Source organism: Cibotium barometz, chromosome 20 (genome assembly GCF_041138505.1).
Source record: "Cibotium barometz isolate CiBa-2024 chromosome 20, ASM4113850v1, whole genome shotgun sequence".
Taxonomy (NCBI): Eukaryota; Viridiplantae; Streptophyta; class Polypodiopsida; order Cyatheales; family Cibotiaceae; genus Cibotium; species Cibotium barometz.
The window spans coordinates 10,027,847-10,048,330 of record NC_141065.1 but is presented as its reverse complement, the minus strand read 5'-3'; the positions used below and the strand labels follow the sequence as shown (position 1 = coordinate 10,048,330).

The 20,484-nt window shown below is 43.3% G+C and overlaps 1 protein-coding gene across 2 annotated transcripts in view; it reads left to right on the top strand.

The window, feature by feature from the left end:
* Nucleotides 1-20,484, top strand: part of LOC147627534 (NADH--cytochrome b5 reductase 1-like) — a 140,929-nt gene that overhangs the window by 103,321 nt on the left and 17,124 nt on the right. The window contains exons 1-9 of one of the 2 annotated variants that reach the window (XM_086814456.1): nt 5,820-5,978; nt 6,061-6,208; nt 6,511-6,652; nt 6,790-6,880; nt 6,978-7,055; nt 7,231-7,311; nt 7,401-7,490; nt 7,619-7,684; nt 7,809-7,895. In XM_086814456.1, coding sequence (XP_086670582.1) covers nt 6,085-6,208; nt 6,511-6,652; nt 6,790-6,880; nt 6,978-7,055; nt 7,231-7,311; nt 7,401-7,490; nt 7,619-7,684; nt 7,809-7,895 — 759 coding nt within the window. In that variant the 5' untranslated portion in view covers nt 5,820-5,978; nt 6,061-6,084. Of the gene's footprint in view, nt 1-5,819; nt 5,979-6,060; nt 6,209-6,510; nt 6,653-6,789; nt 6,881-6,977; nt 7,056-7,230; nt 7,312-7,400; nt 7,491-7,618; nt 7,685-7,808; nt 7,896-20,484 lie in introns of those variants that run through there. The other variant, XM_086814457.1, reaches the window with a different exon arrangement.

Sequence of the window (20,484 nt, the reverse complement as noted above, 5' to 3'; positions counted from 1 at the left end):
AGAGAGAGAGAGAGAGAGAGAGAGAGAGAGAGAGAGAGAGAGAGAGAGAGAGAGAGAGAGAGAGAGACCATCATCGAGTTTGGCGTTATTGATGCCTTCACCTTCCATCTCCACTGCCAACATGCCCCTAGTTTTGCTAGCATCACCTGTAAACGTAAGCGCACGTAAGTGCTGCCGGCATCAGCACCGAGAACACCACCATCATGGCAATGATCCTGGGGAGGGCGAGGCGGCTATGTCTTCCTTGTTGATCTAAGAGGGTTAAGTAGGTGAGGGTGACGGTGCAGACATTGCCGGGATTGTGGCAATGTTATCGGAGGATTGCTCCAGCAGCATGGCTGAGCGGTTGTGGGCGATGGCAGAGTGGTACTCAGCGCATGCGTCCATTTTCTCTCTCTCTTTCGTGTGTTGTGCCCATTGCCTGCTCTCCCAGCCAGTGTGGCCTGCTCCCAGATAACTACTCGTGTCGCCCTGTCTCAGCCGCCTACGCGAAAATGAAGACTATTGCCAGCCTCTTATGCTTAGCACACGAAGCTAGAAGGCAAGCCGGTGGCACTTGGATAGGCACGTATGCAGACTGGTAGGCACTTTTTGTGGCCGGAGATTAGCGAGAAGCACCTGTGTTGCATAAGTTGTACATGGACCCATACTTGCTATTAGCCATCATCACTCCTCATGTGCTTGGAAAAGTACCTCTCTATGTGTGGCAACCTCTCTGTTGAACGTTTGTACCATTGCCAAGCTGATGCTCCCAGGGTGTGCACACTATGTATTAAAAAAAAGTAAGAAAATCTAACTATTTAAAAAAAGCAAGAAAAGTACTTGCTTGAGAGTTCGGACCTTGCAGCACAACAGATCAGAAAACTTGAAAGTGACAATGTACAAAATGAGCCAAGCGTGAAGAAGGTTACATCCAAAGATTGCATCAAAATATGTGAGATTTCAAAATTTAAAATTGTATTGAAAATGGTGAGATGAGATTCAAATTCAACTCCCCTTTTCTCCTTTCCTCAAACTCTCCCTTTCCTTTGGCCACGTGGATTCCCTAGCAAAAGCAAATTCAACTCCCCTTTTCTCCTTTTCTCATACTCTCCCTTTCCTTTGGCCACGTGAATCCCCTAGCATGCTCTTCTATATTTAAAAAAAACAAGAAAATCTAACTATTAAAAAAAAGCAAGAAAAGTACCTACTTGAGAGTTCGAACCTTGCAGCACAACAGCTCAGAAAACTTGAAAGTGACAATGTACAAAATGAGCCAAGCATGAAGAAGGTTACATCCAAAGATTGCATCGAAATATGTGAGATTTCAAAATTTAAAATTATTGAAAATGGTGAGATGAGATTCAAATTCAACTCCCCTTTTCTCTTTTTTTCAAACTCTCCCTTTCCTTTGGCCACGTGGATCCCCTAGCAAAAGCAAATTCAACTCCCTTTTTCTCCTTTTCTCATACTCTCCCTTTTTCTCCTTTTCTCATACTCTCCCTTTCCTTTGGCTATGTGAATCCCCTAGCACTTGTGCTTTATCTTGTATAGATAGATATAGATATAGATTTTTTTTTTCAAACTCTCCCTTTCCTTTGGCCACGTGGATCCCCTAGCAAAAGCAAATTCAACTCCCTTTTTCTCCTTTTCTAATACTCTCATGTGAATCCCCTAGCACTTGTGCTTTATCTTGTATAGATAGACAGATAGATATCTATACAGGATTAACCACAACCCCACCTCCCTCCACGTGGGCAAAGGAGGTGGGGCTATTTCAAAATACCCACTCCTCCTTCAAACGTGAGGAGGAGCCAAATCTCACATCTTCCAATGCAATTTTGAATTTGAATCTAAGAAGATCTCATCTCACATCTTTCAATGAAATCTTTGTATACATGCTTACATACCTATAGATACACACACTTATATATATTATGTATGTATGTGTATCTATAGGTATGTAAGCATGTATATATAAATAGTGTACATGTGTGTGTGTGTGTGTGTGAGAGAGAGAGAGAGAGAGAGAGAGAGAGAGAGAGAGATTATATGAAAGATGCATTTATTTGAGAGTGAGCACACCTCACCACTCATCCCTACCATTAAAATTTAATCTAAAATTTAATTAATTAAAATTATATATATGTGTAAATCTATTTAAGTGTGTGTGTGTGTGTGTGTGAGAGAGAGAGAGAGAGAGAGAGAGAGAGAGAGAGAGAGAGTTTCTATGTGAGAGAGTGTGCGTGAAGAGAGAGAGAGAGTGTGTGTGTGCATGAGAGAGAGAGAGAGAGAGAGAGAGAGGCTGAGAATTTCTATGTAGGAGATAGTTTGTGTGGGAAGAGATAGTGTGTGTTTTCATTAGTGTATGTACGATGTGTACATGTGTGTGTGTGTGTGAGAGAGAGAGAGAGAGAGAGAGAGAGAGAGGCGACATATAATTTCTACGTAGGAGATAGTTTGTGTGGGAGGAGAGAGTGTGCGTTTAGATTAGTGTATGTGCGGTGTGTACATGTGTGTGTGTGTGTGTGTGTGTGAGAGAGAGAGAGAGAGAGAGAGAGAGAGAGTATATGCATGCATGTGCGTACATCTGCATCTATGTGTAGAATGTGCTTGAGAGAGAGAGAGTGAGATGGGGCAGACCTGGAGAGAGAGAGAGAGAGAGAGAGAGATGTAATGAGGGAGGGTGAAAAGAGAGAGAAAAAGAATAAAAAGTATCTTTTAATAAAATATAAATTAAATAGAAAACATATATGTATATGTGTGTATACATGTGTGTGTGTGTGTGTGTGTTTTTATTTACATTTATATATACATACATATGTTTGTATATGTACATACATACATATGTATGTATATATATATACATATATATGTTTGTGTGTGTGTGTGTGTGTGTTGTGTGTATGATATATCTATCTATATATTTAAAAGTGACCACAACTTATCACCCATCTCCGTACATTAAAATTTAATCAAAATTAATTAAATTATGTTGATGTTTGTATTTATATTTTTTATTTAATTAATCAAAATTAATTAAATTATGTCGATGGTTGTATTTATATTTTTAAATACATGTATATATGTATAAGTATATGTGTCTATGTATAGGTTTATGTATCTAAAACATAATATTGTAGGGGAAAATAGTATTTTTAGAGATAAAATGCGCGTGCTTTTGAGAAAAAAACAAAATATTTGATCGTTTAAAAATTTTCCTAGAAAATGAAATGCTGTTTTCTTTTAACAATTATGCCTCAACAAGATCGAAAATAGTTAATTACGGTGAAAGACTCTCTTTTTTTTTAAAGGCATTTAAAGAAAAAACATGTATATATAAATAGTGTGCATGTGCATGTGTATATAGGCAGTAGTAGCCATTACGGTTTTTGAGTGTTCAAATTTATAGACAAGCATTAGGCCATTAGGGTTTTATATCTTAACCATGGACATTAGGTATGAAAACCTTAATATAATGATTGGCTAAATGAATTTTTATTTATGTCTACACCTATATGTTTTATACATTTTCACCTATAAGTATTGGCCATATGACTTTTTGATTTATGTCTTTACCTATATGGTTATGCATGTAAAAAGACTTATTAAAAAGAGTTGTCTAACGATAAAAATCTCATAACATCAACTATTTACATGAGATAATTAACAAAATGGACATTGAGTCATATGTTTATGGTTGTAGTCAGTCACCCACCCTAACCTAATCACAAGGGATAAAAAATAGTTGTTTGATGGATGGCATCATGGGGCTAAGAAGGATCATCCTTGGTGCACACCATTTACAAGAGATAATGTCCAAGTGTACAAATGTTAAAGTAAAGTCTTTGATGGTAGTCATTTGTGAGGACCATAGATGTGAGTCGTTTCTAAAGTAAGAGCACAAAATAAAAAAGGTTGCACTAGCCGTTGAATGGTTTGCTACTTCCACAATGTCATTGGTGGAGTATAGATAACTTTATGGTCTATTACGATTATAGGTGGATGTATGAGTTGAGTTGACAAGATAATTGTATGGTCTATTACGATTATAGGTGGATGTATGAATTGAGTGTGTGTGTGAGAGAGAGAGAGAGAGAGAGAGAGAGAGAGAGAGAGAGAGAGATTACATGAAAGATGCATTTATTTGAGAGTGAGCACACCTCACCACTCATCCCTACCATTAAAATTTAATCTAAAATTTAATTAATTAAAATTATATATATGTGTGTAAATCTATTTAAGTGTGTGTGTGTGTGTGTGTGAGAGAGAGAGAGAGAGTTTCTATGTGAGAGAGTGTGCGTGAAGAGAGAGAGAGAGAGAGAGAGAGAGAGAGAGAGGCTGAGAATTTCTATGTAGGAGATAGTTTGTGTGGGAGGAGATAGTGTGTGTTTTCATTAGTGTATGTGCAGTGTGTACATGTGTGTGTGTGTGTGTGAGAGAGAGAGAGAGAGAGAGAGAGAGAGAGAGAGGCGACATATAATTTCTATGTAGGAGATAGTTTGTGTGGGAGGAGATTGTGCGCGTTTAGACTAGCGTATGTGCGGTGTGTACATGTGTGTGTGTGAGAGAGAGAGAGAGAGAGAGAGAGAGAGAGAGAGAGTGGGAGGAGAGAGTGTGCGTTTAGATTAGTGTATGTGCGGTGTGTACATGTGTGTGTGTGTGTGTGAGAGAGAGAGAGAGAGAGAGAGAGAGAGAGTATATGCATGCATGTGCGTACATCTACATCTGTGTAGAATGTGCTTGAGAGAGAGAGAGTGAGATGGGGCAGACCTGGAGAGAGAGAGAGACAGAGAGACAGAGAGAGAGATGTAATGAGGGAGGGTGAAAAGAGAGAGAAAGAGAATAAAAAATATCTTTTAATAAAATATAAATTAAATAGAAAACATATATGTATATGTGTGTATACATGTGTGTGTGTGTGTGTTTTTATTTACATTTATATATATACATACATATGTATGTATATATATATACATATTTATGTTTGTGTGTGTGTGTGTGTGTGTTTAGATGTGTGTATGATATATCTATCTATATATTTAAAAGTGACCACAACTTATCATCCATCTCCGCACATTAAAATTTAATCAAAATTAATTAAATTATGTCGATGTTTGTATTTATATTTTTAAATACATGTATATATGTATAAGTATATGTGTCTATGTATAGGTTTATGTATCTAAAACATAATATTGTATATACTATATATTTACATATGTGTATGTGTGCGTGAGAGAGAGAGAGAGAGAGAGAGTGTAAGTGAGAGAGAGAGAGAGATTGAAAAAGAGAGAGAGAGAGAGAGAGAGAGAGAGAGAGAGAGAGCGCTTCTATGTGTGGGAGAGTGTAAGAAGAGAGAGGGAGTGTGTGCATGTGTGTGTGTGTGTATGAGAGAGAGAGAGAGAGAGAGAGAGAGCAGGTGTGTATATGTGTGTGCACAGGGTTCGGGAAAACAATTTTAGGAAAAGGAACTAAATCCTTTTCACCACTAAATGAGAAGGAAATTGCTATTTTGAGATGGTATTTTCTATGCACTTAGAAAATATAACTAAAACTTGTAAAATTTGAAAAGGTTTTATTTCCTTCTCATAAGAATTTGAGAAGGATTTTCTAAAAGTTGAACAAGTTCTAGGCTAAAGCGAACCCGTCTTTTACCGAACCCTGTGTGTGCATGTGAGAAGAGAGAGAGAGAGAGTTTCAACATTTGAGAGTGTGTGTACGTGGCAGAGAGAGGGAGAGGGTCATGTGCATGTGTATGTGTGTGTGTGAGAGAGAGAGATGGTTGTAGAGAGGGAATAGTTCTTTTCTGGAGACCTTGGTCGGCCGCAGCAACGGGCTGGTGCAATACTAGTAGATATATTAAGTGTGCGTTGCTCGCAGAACTGTAGGCTTTTTGGGTGAGAGTTGACTCTTCCTGCTTTTTCGACGAAGTTGAAAGGGGAGGGAGAGCTGTGAGTCGTGACTACCTACTGACCAGTCTTCTTCCTTGCCTTAAGGTAACGAGACCCAGTCGTTCGTTCTGCGTGCGTGGTAATCAGCAGGAGTGACACAGCTGTTCTTGTGTTGCGTGTTGCTCAGATCTTACCCTCGCGGTTGGGCACGATGGCGGGCTCGATCATGGAGCTCCTTCCTCAAGATCCTGCAGTCATGGCTGGCATTGCTGTGGCTGTTGTGGCCGTTCTAGCGGGCGCGGCCTATGTTTTCCTCTCTCCTAAGAAACCAAAAGGTGTGTCAGGGCTATGCGCATCTCAGTATTTTAGGTCTACTTCCTGTTCAGGGTTTCAATCTTGCAGGGTGCGTACCGATGCTATGACTTTTCTAGGGTATGCACATTTTGTTCCTCTAGGGTTTTCAAAATCGCTCCGAGTCATGCGAAGCACATGATTGTCGTATTCTTTGTTTGTTTATTTTTGGCTTATCTAGGGTTTCGAGAAACTGGCGCACATACGGGTGTTTGCTTCTTGGCATGAAAGATATGCTTTTTTTCTGGCCTTCTCAGAGACTTGTCTTGTGGTGGTTAAAATGCAGGCTCCTTGGACCCGGAGACATGGCGAAGCTTTAGAGTCGTGAAGCGCACACAGGTTAGCCACAACGTTGTCAAGTTCCGATTTGCACTGCCTACCCCAACCTCCGTGCTTGGCTTGCCGATTGGTCAGCATGTCAGCTGTCTGTAAGATACAGAACTCAGTCATCAACACTCTTTAGCATCAGAACTCTTTACTACCTTGTGCTTCAGTAATTGTCAGATGTTGTGCAAGTAAGAGCACTAATCAGATGATGGGTGTCGACCTTGAATTTTTTGTGTAGGGGCCAAGATAAAGACCGTGAAGAAGTCATCAAACCTTACACTCCTACTACGTTGGACTCAGATGTTGGCTACTTTGAGTTGGTCATCAAAGTAAGCATAGCTTTCAGGGCTCTTAACCTAAATGTCTTTGCCCCTCTGTTAACGTATGCTTCAAGGAGAGTTCTGAAATGTGGTGTTGTTTTCACAGATCTACCCCCAAGGTAGGATGTCACATCACTTTAGTAAGCTTCAAGTCGGGGATTCTCTCTCTGTACGCGGTCCGAAGGTGTGACCTGTGAATCTCTTAGATCCTAACATTACTCTAGCAGCAGGCAGTGTTTTCAAATAAAGAGTAATGGTTGAAGGTTTGTGTATATAGTTATCTGTAAGAACCTAGTATTACATGACTAGGCTTCCTTCTCGTAACAGCCAGTAGAAATTGTGGACTTTACTATTTGCAGGGTCGTTTCCGTTATACGCCAGGCCAGGTGAGGGCATTTGGGATGCTTGCTGGAGGGACAGGCATCACTCCCATGTTCCAGGTATATGTTGTGTGGGTTCAGATATAGAGGAATGGGTGGCTTTTGTGTGAAAGGGTGTTTTTTAGATCTGAGTATACTATGTGTCTCAGGTTGCCAGAGCGATACTTGAGAATCCAAAAGACAAAACTCAGATTTTTCTTCTTTATGCCAATGTTGCCCATGAGGATATCCTTTTGAAGGTATGGACTGGTTTTGGATGCTCTGTGCCCTAACATGCATCATGTGTTTTTTGCGTTATGTTTTCCTGGAAACTGTGTGTAGTATTTTGATGCTTAAGTTTGCATTGGGCCTGTGTGTCTGTCTGTAGGAGCAACTTGACAGCTTCCAGGAAAACTATCCTGGTCGATTTTCAGTTATTTATGTATTGGAGAAGGTGCTACATATGTTTTTTAAAATAAAAATGTTGTACCCTTTCATTATGTCAAGATTTTAAGTTGTCAACATGTTAAGATCTGTATTTGGAGGCGCTTAAGTCATAGTGATTGGCTTTATTGCAGCCCCCAGATAATTGGAATGGAGGTGTTGGGTATATCTCAAAGGATTTGATCAAATCTCATTGCCCAGCTCCTGCGTCGGATATTCAGGTAAAAAGTTGTGATCTTGAGAAACTTGAACAGTACAGAGGAAATGAGGAATGGAATAAAAATGACATTTTTTGAGGGGTTGATATAGGGAATGCCTTTTCAGGCTTTAGGGACATATATGTGATGGCCAAACAAGAACCATGAAACTCGAAAGAGAGAGGAAGATGAGAAAGCAAGAACTATGAAGGAAGTTGATGGGATGCGAATCGGAAACAGTTTTGGGCAATGTGTACAGCCTAATGGTACTTTACTGATGTAGAGGGAAGCAGAGATTTGATGTCCCATCATCAAAGGCACCCAGCTTAGATTGGTTTTGACAGGAAATGTGGATGATAAACATGTTGGCACTTGAAACTCAGACTTAGGTGTGAAATAGCGATAAATGGGCAGATGAAACTCAGACTTAGGTGTGAAATAGCGATAAATGGGCAGTTGAAACTTTTTCCACTCCTAGTTCTACCGAACTACATTTCAATTTATTGAAGAGCTGAAAAATTAGCAGCCTGCCTACAAAGAAGTATAAACAGCATGAGGCCCAAGCTACAAGCTCTAGTGGGAAGGCAAGTGTTGGCATGATGTGTGAGGGACGGGGTTGTATTAATATCAAAAGATTTCACATAAGTAGTCAAATAAGGAGTATATCGATGGGGGTGTGGTCTTTGTTTGCGACAAAGGCTTAGTGTAACATCACCGTTCCCTCCTAGAGATTAACGTATTTACTGAAATGATACACACAGAGAAAAGTCGAATAACTCTAAACCAACCGTGAGTGTGGCACACCTCCATGTCACCAAGACAGATCCTTGGTAGGCTTAGCAATCCCCAGGCACCTCCACAGATACATTGGGTAGCCCACATGGCAGCCAGGCAGCTTGGACCAGTTGGGCAGCCTCTTGTCCAGTAAGTTAGCCCCTGGGCAGGTTTGGGCAGCCCAAAGTCTAGTCTTGGGCAGCAGACCTACAGATTGACTTGCCCTTAGTCCCCTCCTCTTTTTTTTTTTTTTCCGGTAAAGAGATCCTTCAATTAGTTAAAGATAAACAGCCACAAAGGGCTAAGTACAACCATGAAGGGCTAAACACAAAGTCGCCTCATATAAGGGCGGGAAACAAGTGATCATGAGGGGAAGAGATGCTTCTCCTCTGGCTGGCCGCTCTGTGAGGAAAGGGCCAGGCCTCCAAAGTCTCAAGAAGGGGGTCACCGCCTCTATATGTGAGGAAAGGGCCAGGCCTCCATAGTCTTAAGAAGGCTTCCCACCGCTTTCGCATGCGGTTAGAACCTCCGTGTAACTTCCCCCACTAACCACGGAGGGGGTGAATGATATCGAGCCATATGCTTTTGATGGTCTCAGCCGGCGGAGTGTGGGTATCCTCGTTGGCCTCACTACGTCTACCACGCCAAATGTGCTGGGTTGTGATGCCTGGCCTCCGGTCACCCGTAGGGGGGGGGGCTGTGATTGGTATTGCTGCAATACGATGGTGAGAGACCTGAAGGGCTAGTCCTCCCCCATCCTCCTCATAAGCCATGATCGCTCTAGCCTCTGTGGCCCAAGCGATAGTGCCCCAAGTGATGATCCGGGTTGATACCCTGTCCATAGCGAAGATGCGGAGAATCCGTTGCCAAATATGCCGAGCCTTCGGGCAATTCCGAAGGCAATGTTGTTGAGACTCTTGATGGTGGCCGCATCGCGGACAAGCCGTTGACCGACCTCCAACTGCCAGCCAAGTACCGACTGCCAAACTCTTGTGTGCCATCAACCAAAGAAAAAGTGTGATCTTTCTAGGCCGAAAACTGTCCCAAAGCCTCTTCGAGAAATCTGAAAGGAAGCGTTGTGATAGGCCTTGTGTGACTGCCAATGTGCTACTGTTGTTGGTGTGCCATCTATCTCAGGCATCTGGATCTTGCGGCCTAGCCATGCTGTATATGCAAAGAAGGGGGCATCCTATGCTTTCTTGAAATCTAGGAGAAGCACAATGAGGTCCTCTTGCTACATCCCGGCCAAAGCTGACGCCTCCCAAAAGCTCCTCAGCAGTAAATGGTGCTAAACTGACCGAAGAGAAGGGGAACCACCTCCCTCGTATGCCGCCAAACCCTCTCGCGTGCGTCCACCACCTGTGAAGATGTTGGGGCGCCAGTGAGGAGGGATCGAAAAAAGTTCGTGGCGATGGCTCACACCTGGGGGGGGGGGGTCTGCAACGATAGCTCCATCTTGGCCACGCAACCTGCGAATACCATCTCTCCTCCTGTGGGGTCCAACTATCTCAAAGAAATCCCTTGTGACTGTCGTCTACCTGTGTCCAGAAAGAGGCCCTAGCATGATCTCTGTACTCCACCCTCCTCTCCTCTATGGATCTAATAGCGGCGGCGAGCTGACTCTTGATCCACTGGCTATCCGGGGACCTCTCCTAAAGTCGCTGTAAAGAGGCAAGACTACTCCTCAAACCCCTCCTGCTCCCGAAAATCCTCTAATATGCTCAAGGTTGCCTCCTGCAAGAAACTGCTAATCTCCCCTAAGCCCTCATCCAATGTGCATGTAGTAGAGCTTGAAAGAAAATCCAATCTCGCTCATATTTGCTCTATCCTGCTGCACGGGGTCTTGAATGAGGCTGTCTAGAATCCTCGAGCTCACATGCCTGTCATGCCTCCAAGGGTCCTCTAAGGACAAAATAACTGGGGCGTGATAAGAAAAGGAGGTACCTACCAAAATACGAATCATACCTCCTCGGTTGCAAGCGCACTCATCAACATAAAACCTATCAAGTCTAGAGAGGGGCCGGTGCTGCTCCTATCTGATCTCGAAAAGCAGAGGCTCCCAGGGCTATGCCCAAACTCTGGAAGATGCCAAGGGTCCTGTCCCCTGACTGCGAGAATCATCTCCTCCCAAGTTGAGTACTCTGCTCTTGAAACTGTGGCCGTGCCACCTCCAAGCCCGTCCTGTGTTGCCTCTATCATGTTAAAGTCACCGCCCAACCACCAAAAGTCAACCTTAGGGAGGGCCTGCCGTACTGAGCTCTAGAAGAGGGCTCTACGTGCAGCAGCGTTCGGAGCATAGATGTTGAGGAAGCCAATGCTATCCTCTAGGCGGTGGTATTGCAAGAGGCAGTAGGCAGCGCTACAAAAGGGACAGCGGAGTTGTAGGAGGCAGCAAGCGGATTTTCTAAGCGGCAGGCGGCAGTGGCGCTTGCGGTGGATCAGCTAGTGGTGGCGGCTCAGTCAACGGCGGTGGGGGTTTTGAAGCAGCAGCAGCTCTGCAGGACAGGATGGAGGTGGAGAGTGGAGAGGGAGATTTTGATGATGAAGATGATTATCTAGCCTTCCAAGATGGCTCTCCAAAATTTTTATGATCTTTCCAAGAGAGTACAAGCTTCTTATATACTTGATAGGGGTGCTTGCTTTTCCCAAGCTTTGCTTTTGTTTTATCTTCTTGCTTTTGATTTTTCTTTATTAAATATTATTAATAATAGTGAAAGTTCTTGATTTGTGCTTTTACAACTTCAAGGCCTTGCTTTTTGGCCTTAGAGTTACTTTTTGAAAAAGTGGCTTTTAGCTTTTTGATCTAGTTCGATGTCCACTTTCCAATGGTGCTCTTAGCTTTTGTTCAACATAGACTTTTTGCTTTTTTCTTGCTTTTTGACCAAGAATGGTGCTTTGTTCAATGCTAATTTTAGAAACCGTGTTCCCATGTATCCATCAACCTGTCCATGAGTCCGAGCATGAGTTCCATCATGTGAAAAGAGCTGGGAGGGCCAAATAGTTACATTCTCTCTCTCTTACATTGTAGTTGTCCTCAACTACGGACCACAAGTGTTTCAAGCATGTCCATATCTTCCAAGTACATCCATATGTTCCTGGTATATCCATATGTTATTGGTACATCAAGTACATCCATATGTTTCAAGGTACTAGTCCCATCTGGTGAGTGTGTGCAACTGGTCTTTCCCATATCTGTGGTGTCATCTGCCCATCTTGCAACATCTCAATGCCTTTTCTTTGACCAATAACTTTGTTCTTGATGGTACTTCGTTATGGCCTGTCACATGTGTTAGATAAAATAAATGCATACTCACCTTCTACAAAAACTAGACACAAGCTAGTCAACAAACAAGTATGCATCATTCGCGTCGACTGGGTATTCCAGGTAGTTTGGAGCCCAGTGGACTATCACATGCCATAAATCCAAGCATTGTCCACACATCAAAAAACAGCACACAAAGTCAAAGAAATTCAAACATACATCAGTATGTAGTGCACAAGTAATGATCCTCCTGTTCATGGATTATCTTGTCTGGTTTCATTGAAATCGTGTTGAGCCATGTGGTTCTCGAGGAAACCGCTCAGACTATCCTCAAGGCCATCTGGTTACTAGGACCGCCTGAGAGTTCTTCCATAGTCATTTTGACCATCTGGTCACATTGACCGCCCGACTATGAGATCCAATACAATCATATGGGCCATTTGGTCGCAATGACCGCCTGACTGCGAAATCCAATACAGTCATCTGGGCCATTTGGTCGCAATGATTGCCCGACTGCGAAGTCCAAGATATCTGGCATCGTTGCCGTCCAATGGGTCATCTAGCATTGTTGCCATCCAACTAGAGCGTGTCCAAGTAACCGTTAGAAGCTAAATAATGATCAATTCTAGTCCAATATATATACAATGAAGAGGGATGGAGGTACAATCCCTCCCTCTTGAATCTGTCTTGATCGCAAGACATCCATATCTGCACTTCAGATACATCTGGACCAACCACTTCCTCAATGCTCATAAGCTCGAAGTATATCTGGATAGTCCTAGAAGTACTCCTCTGGCATCCATTTCGCGTCCAATAGCGAATAACTCTCGAATTCCAAGAGGAACTTTCTGACCACTGTCTTTTCTCTTTTTCTCACAATCTCTTCTGGCTCTTCTAATATTGGCTCGTCTGGGGGTAACCTTGTACATGGTTCCAATAAACTGTCATGGAAGGCATTATGTATCCTCCAATGATCTGGAAGGTCCAATCGATAGCATAGATCGTTGATCTTCTCAGTAACCTGAAAAGGTCCATAGTATCTGGGGCCAGGCTTGGGTTCCTTGTGCTCCTTAGCTTCAGACTTTCTAAGTCTCGCTTTTTCAAATCGCAAAAAGACCCAATCCCCTTCTTCAAAGGTGACCTTCCTTCTGTGTTTATTTGCAACTTTCTTTTGCTTGGCTTGAGATGACTTGATAGCCCTTCGTACATGTGCAAAGGCTGCATCCAAATCTCAAACAAACTCGTCCGCATGGAAGATATCTTCCTTGGTCTTAAGAATAGGCAACACCAATGAAACTCGCGGTGCCCGGGGGACTAGGGCCTTTGACACACTTGTTGATACCATCAATGCATATTAAAACATTAAAACATGGCCACAGCCTTAACACATATCCATCATCTGCATAAATCATAAAAGCTGGACAAAACATCCACAAATGCTGAAAATGGAGCTTGCACATGTGACACCGCAGAGAGGTTGGAATGGGCCAACCCTGTCCTTGGAGTATTTTATTACCCAAGGAGAAAAGATCATGTATAAGCTTTGAGGGCCTTACTCTCTCCACGGGAGATGCTAGATTATCCAAATACAAATGCCTTAACACAGCCCAACACGGGGCAACCAAGCCGGAACACAGGATGTAGAAATGCCGAGCCAACAATATAATCCATATACTTCCGTGTGGGTATTGATTCTTCCTAAAAACCACGGGTCTTCATGCAATAGAGCTGGTACAACAGGTTCAGCTCTTGATTCAGCCGGTACAAGTACAGTGGTTGGTACAATAGGTACAGTGGTTGGTACTGTAAAGTCCCAACCAGATAAACCCTACGATTAAGCATAAGCATGGAAACAAAAGGACATAGCATCAAGCTCACCGGCCAACCATAGAGCCATTTAGGCTTACCCCCGAGCAAGGGGGACAGTAGCATCCGAGACACAGCTCCACGTGCAAAGTCCTTGGCATCCCATACCACGAGTACACACCCGTCGGATGTAAGCACGGAGTAGTCTCAAGGCCTCGAGTCCAGGTTTGAGGAGCTCTCTCTCAAAATTGATCCATAAAGTGACTTATATAGGTCTCCTATAAACCAGGAGCCAAATATAGCACATGTCTCATAAAAACTACCGATTCCCCCACTTAAGATGCCTAACCTTGAGCTATGGTTAACCCAACCCGAGGGTCTCAACCCTAGTTAGCCTTGGGACGTAACATACTTCCCCCCTTGTGAACCATTGATGTCCTCAACAATGAATTCGGGGAATCGACTCTTCAAACTACGCACTGACTCCCATGTAATGCTTTTTCGAGTGTTTGGTCACTTATGCACACAAAATTTTGAAGTCGACCAGAATTTGTGCCTTTTAACACCTTGAGCTGCTTGCTTTTGATCTCTCTTTTTTTGTGCATCACCTCTGCTCTCGCCTGTTTAGACAATTTCACACCTCCACCTCAAGCTTTTACTTTCTTTACAAGTACTCTTTCTGGACAGATTCATGGCTGAATACATGGATACCTTGGTTTCATCTGTGGAGGTGTCTGGACCTTTATCAACCTCTCCTGCAACAACTCAACTTGGGGTAACTACAGTATCTATTACTCCTACGCACGATGGTGGTACAGTTCAACCTGGTATACCAAAGTGTTCTCTCAGTATGTGGGACAACCCATACTTGCTTTACAAACAGGTGTGGATCCCAAATTTTTACATGCTTTTTCACAGTTTGCTACTCTGTATTCTCAGTATACGGGTTATGTACAACCTTCTCTACCTTCGTCACAACCTTCTCTTATTCCTCAACCTCTGCATCTCCACAAGTGGATACTTTGTATGCCACTGTGCTTGATCTACAGCGACAACTCACGGAGCTATGCTCCTAGGCTTCCCAAGCTTCAGCTAGTAATTCTCCTTCTCTGCAAGTGCCTTTTCATCCGGAATTGTTTTCTGGTGAGAAGAAAGAGTGTGAGGAGCTTTACTTGGATTGCTGGCTTGCGAAGTGGATTGCCTTTTTTGATCTGTACAGATATTCAAATTATGCTTGAGGATAACGTGTTTGCCTGGTGGAAGGACCTTCGTGAAAAGCCGACAACATGGGCTGATTGTCAGTAAGTGTTTAAGTAACAGTTTGTCTCGATCAACAAAATTGAAAACTTTCGTAAGTTGTTTAAATTGGAGATGGGAAAGAAGAGCCTGGACAACTATTCCCATGAGTCCAAAGACCTGGTGAACCGTTGTAAGGCCCTTGAGGAGCCTCATGTGTTGGTGTATATGCTTTATTTATTCAGACTACCTCCAGATTATCAGAATGAGGTTCTACAGAACCGTATTCATCTTTGGACGACATCTACTACTATGCCAAGAATTTTGATGACACCCTTGCTATCAAAAGAGGTGGTGACCCTGCAGGTGACTCTGCATGCAAGAACCAAAAATCCTCTAAAGACAAGAAATGAGGTAGTGTTGCAGCATCGTAGGATGGCCAGTCGTCATAGCGCAATACCAAAAAGCGCTCGAGATGCAAGAAAAGATCTGCTCCGCAAACTGAAGAACAGTTAGTGAAGGCGAAGAAAGAGAACTTGTGCTTCGAGTGCAACCAGCCCGGGGGATTGTCCGAAGAAGAAGTCTTCAAGGGGTAAGACCTTGGTACATATTACAACAACTACAAGGCAACCCTTTGATCTCTTCTGCTGAAATTCATCATTTGGCCTCAAGTAGTTGCCGTGGATGTTAGATCAGTGAATCTGCTTTCGGTCTGCATGATCTCCTCCGAGTTGAGGGATATGTAGGCGGCCAAAGGGTGCGGATTTGGTTTGACAACGGTTCTACGCATAATTTTATTTCTCCACGTTTGGTACAGACACTCCCGCTACCCACGGAGGCAAGTGATCATCGGTATGTGGTCAACCTTGCTCAGGGTGCAGACGTGGAAGTGTGGGATCAAACGGTGCCTAGATTGGAGGTCCAGATTCAAGACTACCGGGAGGCTTTGGACTTCCATATCATGAACCTTGACAGGATGGATATGATTTTGGGAATGTCTTGGTTTTTTGACAAGAGCGAGATGATAATGTTAGATTATCGGACTCATAAGCTCTCGTTTGTTCATGATGGTGAACTCTATGCAATCCGGGGTGATGTCCCCCGTGGATTTTTTGATGTAAACTCAACTCAGGCTTTGGCCGAGGATATATATGAATCACTTTTTGATCCAAATTATGTGTCTTTTTGTTGTTTCCATGATCTTTTCAATTCTGAAATTTTGTTAAGATCATCTACTTTAGAATGTAATGCTATCAAGCAATAGTTGTACTAAAGAACAGCAAATTTTGGACGATATTTTAAGAGAGTTTAGTGATGTATTTCCTAACGAGTTACCAGATGGTCCGCCACCCGAGTGGGGTGTTGACCATGAGATTGAGCTATTGCTTGGTAGCCATCTTGTCTCCCAGCAACCTTATCGGTTTAGCCAGAGGAAAGAGGACGAGATTGCTCGACAACTGCAAGAGTATCTCAATAAAGGTTTTGTTCAATCTAGTAAGTCTCCATGGGGCGCTCCCGTTCTTCTGTTTACAGAAGAAAGATGGTAGTATGCGCTTATGTGTAGATTACAAAGGCTTGAACCAGCTCACTGTCAAGAACAAGTATCCTTTACCGAGGATGGATGACTTGGTGGATCGTCTTCAAGGTGCTAAGTATTTCTCACCAAGATTGATCTATGGTCAGGCTATCATCAGATAAGGATTAAACTTGAGGACGAGCCCAAGACTGCGTTTCAGACACGCTATGGCCACTATGAGTTTTTAGTCTTACCTTTCGGGTTGACTAATGCTCTTGCTACTTTCGAGCAGATGATGAACGATTTATTTCGTTCATATATGGGGAAGTATATTGTTGTCTTCTTGGATGACACACTGATTTACAATAGGTCATTAGAAGAACACATACAGCACCTCAAAGTCGTCTTAGAGATTCTCAGACGAGAGAAGCTGTATGCAAAGGAGTCAAAATGTGACTTCTTTAAGCAGGAACTCTTGTATCTAGGTCATGTCATTACCGTTGACGATGTGAAGATTGATCCGGAAAAGGTTTTGGAGGTCCTTGAATGGCTTATTCCAAGGACGATTAGGCAAGTGAAATCTTTTTTGGGATTCATTGGCTTTTTCAGGAAGTTCATCGAGGCTTATGCCAAGATTGCCGCCCCTTTGACTGAACTTTTAAAGGGGGTGAGAAGCAAGAAAGGCAAGCTAAGTCCTCCGATGGTTTCGAGTGACAAGTTGGACCAGTGTTTTAGAGCACTGAAGGAGCTTGTTACCTCGGCGCCTATGTTGCTAATTGTGGATCCCAGTAAACCTTTTGTGGTTAAAACGGATGCTAGTGATTATGCAATAGGTGCTACCCTATTCCAGGATGGGAGGCCCATAGCATTTGAAAGTAAAAAGCTTTCAGATGCACAGATGAGGTACCCTACCCAAGAAAAGGAGCTTCAGGCAGTTGTCCATGCATTGAAGATCTGGAGACACTATTTGTATGGATCTTGATTTGTAGTCTGGACAAATCACCATTCGTTGAAGTATATTTGTGATCACCTGGTGACCTTAGGGGTCAGAAGGCCAGATGGGTTGACCTCATGCAGGAGTTTGACTTCGAGATCCGTTATCATAGGGAAACAACCAATCGGGTTGCTGATGCCCTTAGTAGAATCCCCAAGGTTAATGCTATCTCTTTTGCTGAGATGACGACTGACTTCTATCTATCTCTCAAAGGGCGTTAAACAAGATTTCCATTTTGGTCGAATCTGGCAATTGGTCCAAGTGGGAAGCAGCCAACGATATCCGAGTGTTCTGGACACTCCGGTGAGTGCTGCTGAGCGAAAGATATTGGAAAAGTATTCCATTAGAGGTGGATTACTATTTAAGGATGGCAAGGTTTGTGTGCCCAGTGATTTGGACGTCCAAACTTTGATATTGCATGAGTGCCATGATCCATCTAGTGCAGGGCACCCGGGCATACATAGAACCTTAGGCCAGCATTTTTACTGGCCGCGCATGAAGTCCTTTGTCGAGGATTATGTGCAGAAGTGTTCCCAATGCCAACTTAACAAAGTTGAAAGGCTTAGAGCTGATGGTTGTTATATCCTTTGCAAATTCTTGAGAACAAATGGCAAACTATCTCGATAGATTTTGTAGTTGGATTACCCCGGACTAATAGGGGCCATGACTCTATCTGGGGGGTTGTAGACCGATTGACGAAGATGGCAAGATTTATCCCTACTAAGTCGACGGTGAAGAGTCACGAGTTGGCTCAGCTCTTTGTGGAGCAGTCGTACAAGCTTTATGGACTACTTGAGGAGATTGTGAGTGACAGGGATCCCAAATTCACTGCACAATTTTGGCAATCCGTATTTTCCAAATTGGAAACACACTTGAGTATGTATCTTCGGATCTTCCTGAGTCAGATGGTCAAACAGAGAGGACTAACCAGACCATGGAGGATATGTTGAGGGCGTTATGTCTCCAAGAGACAGTCTGAGTGGGAAAGGTACCTCCCACAGATTGAGTTTGCTTATAATAGCAGTAAGCATGCGGCTACTGGTTATAGCCCATTCATGCTTATGTATGGTTATCAACCAAAGTCACCTATAGCCGTTGGGCTAAGGGGAGTCAAATTGCAATCAGCAGTGGACTTCTTGCAAGATATGCAAGACATGCTGGAAATTGCAAGGGAAAGCGTAAAGAGTGCTCAAGATTGCGCTCAGTTTTACGCCAACCAACGACGAACTCCTAGAGCCTTACAAGAGGGCATGTGGGTGTATCTTAAAGTCCCAAAGGACTCTAAAACGATGAGAACTGGTAAGGTGTACAAGCTGTCTTCTCGATGTTGTGGTCCTTATCAGATCATAAAGAAGATTAGTGAGGTAGCTCATCAGTTAGCTCTTCCTTCTGGAATCAAGGTTCACCTTGTTTTCACATCAGTCGTTTAAAAGAACGTTTGGGTGAAGGTGATGAGATTGTCCCAATGGAGGAGATCCCTAACCTCGTAGATATGACTAGGTATATTCCCTTAGAGCCCGAGTTGGTTATGGATCAACGTACAAAACGGTCTCGGAATACCGTTTATTCAGAGTACTTGATCAAGTGGAAGGGACGGTCTGAGGTCGAGGCACTTGATGCCAAAAAAAGCATCTCAGATATGCGCCCACCATAAAAACTCCAAATCGACCTGTTTTTTTTTTTGGCAAAAAGCACCACGTGTGCCACACCACGCACCTACCAGCCATATATAGAGTACTCGGCCCTTGCTGATATGTGCCCACATTCTGGCCATCCAGCCCAGTTATGGGGCGTCCCCCTTCACACCCGGGCATGCCCACTCATGGGTACCACAGCCACACATGGGCAGTCACACAGGACAGCCTGAATCGGCTCACAGCAGTGCTTTTCCCCTCTCTGTGCTCTGGGCAGTGCCTGTACAGCCTTCTCTACACGTCAAAACCTCCACGCATGATCATCTCTTCACACACCTCTTTCCTCCTGTATCATGGCAACCAGCAGCGCTGTTCACAGCAGCTCTATATCGACCTTGCTAATCAATACACTCAAATACACTAAGATTTGATGGACAAATGCATGGCAAAGATCATGTGGACATCAACTGCATCAAATCAGGAGGCATCACATAATACCCCCAAGTACCAAATGCCAAGCTGAACTGCATGTAATCCACATCAATGCTCTGTAACTGCACCAGTGATAAGCATAAGAAGAGGTAACATATATACGCATGTGTAAAGGCAACAGGATCGAGAAGTCATGAGTCATGCCTGTGAGACATGCAATGTAAGCTGCAAGAGTGAAACTCATCAATGGAGGATCCGATGAGGAAAAATCAGCAATGGTAGGGCTGATAAAAGTAAAAATTCAGCAATGGGAAAAGGTGAAAATGGGGAGAAAAAATGGGGGGTCGAGGCGGGCATCAGCCAATGCTATGAGAGGATAGGTAAACTCTCAGTGATGCCATGATCAATGGCATGTATGGCAAGTGTAAAGATGCATAATCCCACAATGAATAATATACATGTGACATGTCAGAGAGCAAGCCAACACTGGCCAAGTGTGTAGAAGGCACTCCCAGTAAACATCACATGTGAGAAAGTGACAATGTCAACATTGTAGAAACAATCCCGCTGCAAGGGAAAACGGCATAAAAGGCATCTCCAGTAGACATCACATAAGAGAAAGCGTCTAGCATAGACAAGCATAAGGGTCAACAAGCATAAGTGACCATGAGGCATCACCAATTGCATGTGGGCAAGTAAAATGTCCCCTTGAAATGCATCTGCCAGACAATGCATACCAAGGAGTGCAGACTAAAGAGCATAGTCATCAAAAGCAATGGCATCAGAAGACATCTCTGCAGCAGGCGATGAAGATGTAAGGGTCAAGGCTGACACATGTGTAGCCCAATTAGCCTGATCCACACCTGTGGAAGAAGATGCCAACTTCTTCTTTTTTTCACTCTCAATACGCTTCCTGCATTCCTCTATGGTGTGCCTTGTTTTCGTGCAATAGTTATAGC